Raw genomic sequence first — 5,257 nt, 5'->3', positions numbered from 1 at the left:
CACACACACACACACACTCTCTCTCTCTCTCTCACACACACACACACTCTCACACACACACACACACACACACACACACAGTCTCTCACACACACACTGTCACACACACACACACTGCAGATGTCGACGTGGTGGCGTTTGAAAGAGCAGAACGGACTCCTCGCTCGACTCCACGTTAATGGAGGTGTTGAATTGACCAATATTGATCAAAAGAGCCCGGCAGCTCGAGAGTCGCTTAATTTCCCTTTAATTTGCTCCTGGAGAAGCACCGGGCGCTCGGACCGCAGGAGCAGCAGTAAGTCTCAGAGTTCCCATGAACGCACCTCGTTAAAGTGATGGATTCGGGCCGCGGGCGATCGTCCGGACCTGGGTGGGCATCCACATGTGTCCCGACCCGAGGGAGTCACCTTTACACGCTCGTCCTCTGCAGCAAACACACTAAACACCATCAGCGCTTTGATCTGACAAACCAATCGCTCATTAAACATTATAAAAGCCTTAGAACAAAACACTCTTAGAGTAATGTTTATGGAACATTCTTTGTAACGTTGAGAGAAAACATTCTTGTAACATCCTCATAATGTTATTTGTGCTTGAGGAACTTTCTCATAACGTCAAGAAAATGTTCGCAGAACTTCAGTCTCAAAACATTCTTATGATATGTGCTCGAATGTTCTTTTTTGTAACCTTTCAATAACATTATAATCAAGACAAGAGTAGGACATTAAATATTCTTAGAATATTAAAAATAAATGTTCAAATAACATTATAGTTCGGGTGAAAATAAATTTAGTAGAATGTTGTAGGAAACGTAAGAATACTGGACATTTTAACATTTTATAAACATTTCAAAACAATGTTCCCACAACGTTTTTATAAGCTATGTTTATTACCGTTTGTTGTGCATTTGTTCAGTCTGATGAAGCTGAGGGAGAAGCAGTGCTTGTGTGAGACGAGGAGAGATGAACGTGTAGTTTGACCGGCAGTCGCAGGGCAGCAGAAATCACTGTACATTTCATGCTTTCTAGATTAATGCTGCACGAATTACACAGTAACGTGTGTAATTTCTGTTTGTGACCTCTGTAATATATTTGTCGTGCTGTCAGGAGGCTGATGAATCTAGTATTTTTATTTTATTTAATTTTTTATTCTTCAGTTTGTGCCCGCTGTAATATAATTGTGGTGCCGTCAGGATCTTGATGACTGTGTCGTACAGCACTGATCCGCACCTGAGCGCTCCTGACGTGTCCGTGTTTAACGCTCCATGGAGTTTCTCCTCGGTTCATGTCATGTGTGATCTGTGACGTGTCTGACCGTTAATCTCGCCGCTCCGCTTGATTTGCGGCCGCTGAGCGTGATTTTCTGCCACTAATGGCACATTGTGTTTAAGTTTCTTGTCACGCTGTGTTACCCTGAACGGGAGTAAATCTTGTCATCGTACGTCACTCCAGCAGCCGGTACACTTTCAGAGACATTCCTGCTCTGATTTATCATAAGAAAACTAAAGTACGTTGTAATCAGATCTCTGTTAGTTGTAAATCAGTCAAATAAGACACTTCCTAGAATCAAGAATACAATTCATTCTTACAAGTTCGAGTTTTATTTTGAGTTGCACACTTTTAATGTTCTTATAATAGTAGAATGTTGTAAGAAATGTGTACTATAACCTACATTTGTTAGCTAGGAATATGCTTGTTTCAATGTAAAATATAGCAGCATTCGGTTCTCTCGTGAGAACAGATTTCATTTTGACCGTAGAGACGCTTCATGTTTTTCGTGTAGCTTCCAGGAGTTGGTGATGTACTTTGGGCTCAAACCCAAGTCTGGAGAGAAGGAGGTTTCTCCAAACTACGTCTTCATGCTGTGGTACGAGTTCTGCAACGATTTCAAGAGCACCTGGAACCGAGAGAATAAAAGCATCTCCAAAGAGAGGTGAGGACCATCCATCTCACACTCACTCGTCTGAGTCTGAAGTTAAGACCCGTCGCATCTTCAGAATAATAGTACAGACAAAAATACAAATCTGCTCACTCTCAGCTCAACTTGTTTCTTCATCAGGTTTGGAGAAAAGTAGCACTGCATCAGTGTCTCACTGCAAGTGAATGGGTGCCGTCAGAATGAGAGTCCAAACAGCTGATAAACACATCACAATAATCCACAGCACTCCAGTCCATCAGTTAACATCTGGAGAAGACAAAAGTTGAAACTAATCCAGCATTAAGATGTTTTGAACTCAAACACGAGACCATAATCCATAATAACTCTTCCTCCGGTGAAGAAGTGTTCTGGTCTGAATCAGGAGAGAAACCTGCACAGATCAAGCAGCGTTTAAACAGTTAAAAAACATCTCAATGCTGGATTAGTTTCAGCTTTTGTCTTCTCCAGATGTTAGCTGATGGACTGGAGTGCTGTGGATTATTGTGATGTTTTTATCAGCTGTTTGGACTCTCATTCTGACGGCACCCATTCACTTCTCCAAACCTGATGAAGAATCAAACTCTTCTACACCTCGGATGAGCACATTTTCAGCTAATTTGGCTGAGCTACTCCATTAACGATCTCCCAGAAGGCTGTGTTTAACGGTGCAGAAGCAGTAAAAGCAGAGGGATGTTGTCTCTCAGCGGGTCGTCCTGCTAACTGGACATCACGGGTCGAGGCCAGCGTCATAAATCCAGGCCCGAGAGCTCCTCTCTTTGATGCTCTTCTTATTTTTAATAGTTTTGCAGCATCTCCGAGATTGTTTTACGGATCGAACTCCCTGCCGATATTCAGCTCTCACTTAGAAACGCACAGAAATCATTCTCATTCGTCACCGTTGCTCTTGTTTCCAAACATTTACTCGAGAAGCACAAATGCCACGTTTTAGAGAACATATCATCTATCAGTTTATTTCTGTGTCTCGGTAGTGCTTTCTCATTTTAAGCATAAATCGAACAGACTTTAGTGAGGTTTAAAAGCACAAACCGCTCAGACTCTACGTGCTGCTTTAGTTTGACCTCCATTCACAAAATAAACATCGTCCGTGTTCATCAGAAGAACGAAATGTTGTGCTCTTTCATTTCAGACTGAAAGAAGCTCAGCAGACCGTCCAGAAAATCACAGCTGAGAAGAAAGTGGAGACGAAGACGACCAACGCAAACAGTCTGGTGAGAAACACACAAAGAGATGCTTTGTTTGCAACCTACATTTATTTAAATCAACTGAAAATATTAGTTGTTTTTTTTAAAGATTTAAAACATTGTAGTATAAAGTATGCAAAATAACTTCAACTCAAAGTAAGCGAGCGTCATTTATCATTGACATTTTACAGGTGCTTTTTGACTATTTTGTGATTATTATTATTAGGTGCTTGTTTTGGCTCTTATATTCACACACACACCAAAAAAAATACAAAAGAAATAAAGTAGAGTTCTATAATCCTTTTTTTAATTTAAGCTAAGGTAGAATTTCAAAAACAATGTCTATGATCCACACATTATGAACATAACGAGAAATCAGGGAAATAGTTTGCATGAATTGAAAGTATTAGGATTTTGAAATATTTAAAACGTTGTAAATAATGAACGCAAAACAATTTCTGTGACCAATCAGATAAAAAATAAATGTGTCATTGATCATCTGACGTATTATAGGTGCCTTTTGACCGTCTTTGACCATTTTAGGTGCTTTTCAGCTTTTTTTTACCTTATTTTTTGTTCCATTTTAGGTGCTTTTCAACAATTTTTTGACAACTTTTGACCATTTTAGGTGCTTTTCAACTATTTTTATTACCGTTTTTGACCATTTTAGGTGCTTTTCAACTATTTTTATTACCGTTTTTGACCATTTTAGGTGCTTTTCAACAATTTTTTGACAACTTTTGACCATTTTAGGTGCTTTTCAACAATTTCTTGACAACTTTTGACCATTTTAGGTGCTTTTCAACTATTTTTATTACCATTTTTGACCATTTTAGGTGCTTTTCAACAATTTCTTGACAACTTTTGACCATTTTAGGTGCTTTTCAACTATTTTTATTACCATTTTTGACCATTTTAGGTGCTTTTCAACAATTTCTTGACAACTTTTGACCATTTTAGGTGCTTTTCAACAATTTCTTGACAACTTTTGACCATTTTAGGTGCTTTTCAACAATTTCTGTGACCAATCAGATAAAAAATAAATGTGTCATTGATCATCTGACGTATTATAGGTGCCTTTTGACCGTTTTTGTAGTGGAAACTATCAGTCCTTAAACGCTCTTAATTCTAGATTTGGAGATGAATGAAGGCATCTGTCACCATTACACCACAGAGTTGCTCTGGAAGCTCTTTAGCGTACGAGTAGTTGATTAACAATATGTGCACGCATGTTTTCTCAACAGCAAGATCCAAAAATAAATGGAAAGTATTGGGATTTTTACCAGTGAAATCAATGAAATGAGTGCCATTGACCATTTGACAGGTTTTGTCTATTTTTAACCATTTATAGGTGATTTTTTTGGTGTTCCTGCAACTGAACTTAGTTCGTAGAAGTACAAATGGCCGCCTGCTGCTGCTGCTGCTGCTGGCCAGACTCGTTCGGGTTGTTCTTGTCCGGGTGAGGAATCGCGCCTCGGTTCCGCTTGGATTCGGCTGGACTCGAGAGAAGAAGAACCCAGATGAAGAGCACTGCGCACGCCATCCGAGCGGAGGACACTGCATGGCGAGAGACAATATCCAAGGTAACACTTTATTTTAAAATGTCCTTGTTGCATGCACTTACTATTACAATAAGGATAAATGATGCATAATTACATGCAACCCTAACCCTACAGTAAGCACATGTACAGGTAGACTTAAATGTATAATTAGGCTACACTGTAAAATAAAGTGTAACCACATTCACAAACAGCGTCCTGTTAACTGATGAAACCAGCTTCTGGAAGTCCAGGTGTTTGTTTTTTTAAGTTCTAAAAACGTTTAACATTTCTCACATACATAACACGGAACTAAAATATGAGAAGAACTCAGTTAAACTGTGATAATGTCAGATAAGTTTGATAGAAAGGTATGTAATGAATTGGGTTGAATAGCTGTCAGCTGTTACATTTAAGAACACAGTTAGATCAAACCCATTTAGCTCGACTAATTAGCAAGCAGTGCTTCATTTAGTTCAGTCTGTGGTGTAAAAGATCACATTAGCAATTAAAGAAAAACACTTCAGCAAAACATGCTCGGCTCAAAGTGTCTGAATCCTTTTTTGATCCCAAATGTTTCTGATAGTCCACTGTATGAAG

General features: G+C 39.1%; 1 protein-coding gene across 1 annotated transcript in view; it reads left to right on the top strand.

The window, feature by feature from the left end:
* Window positions 1-3,894, top strand: part of LOC107598149 (formin-like) — a 71,831-nt gene extending 67,937 nt beyond the window's left edge. The window contains exons 18-20 of the mRNA XM_016289422.1: window positions 1,783-1,932; window positions 3,065-3,172; window positions 3,873-3,894. Of these exons, the coding sequence (XP_016144908.1) occupies window positions 1,783-1,932; window positions 3,065-3,172; window positions 3,873-3,894 (280 nt within the window). The remainder of the gene's footprint in view (window positions 1-1,782; window positions 1,933-3,064; window positions 3,173-3,872) is intronic.
* Window positions 3,895-5,257: the final 1,363 nt, after the last annotated feature.

This window comes from Sinocyclocheilus grahami, unplaced genomic scaffold (genome assembly GCF_001515645.1).
Source record: "Sinocyclocheilus grahami isolate Dianchi unplaced genomic scaffold, SAMN03320097.WGS_v1.1 scaffold245.1, whole genome shotgun sequence".
In the NCBI taxonomy this organism is placed as follows: Eukaryota; Metazoa; Chordata; class Actinopteri; order Cypriniformes; family Cyprinidae; genus Sinocyclocheilus; species Sinocyclocheilus grahami.
The sequence above is the reverse complement of the archived record's forward strand: the minus strand, read 5'-3'. Positions and strand labels throughout refer to the sequence as shown.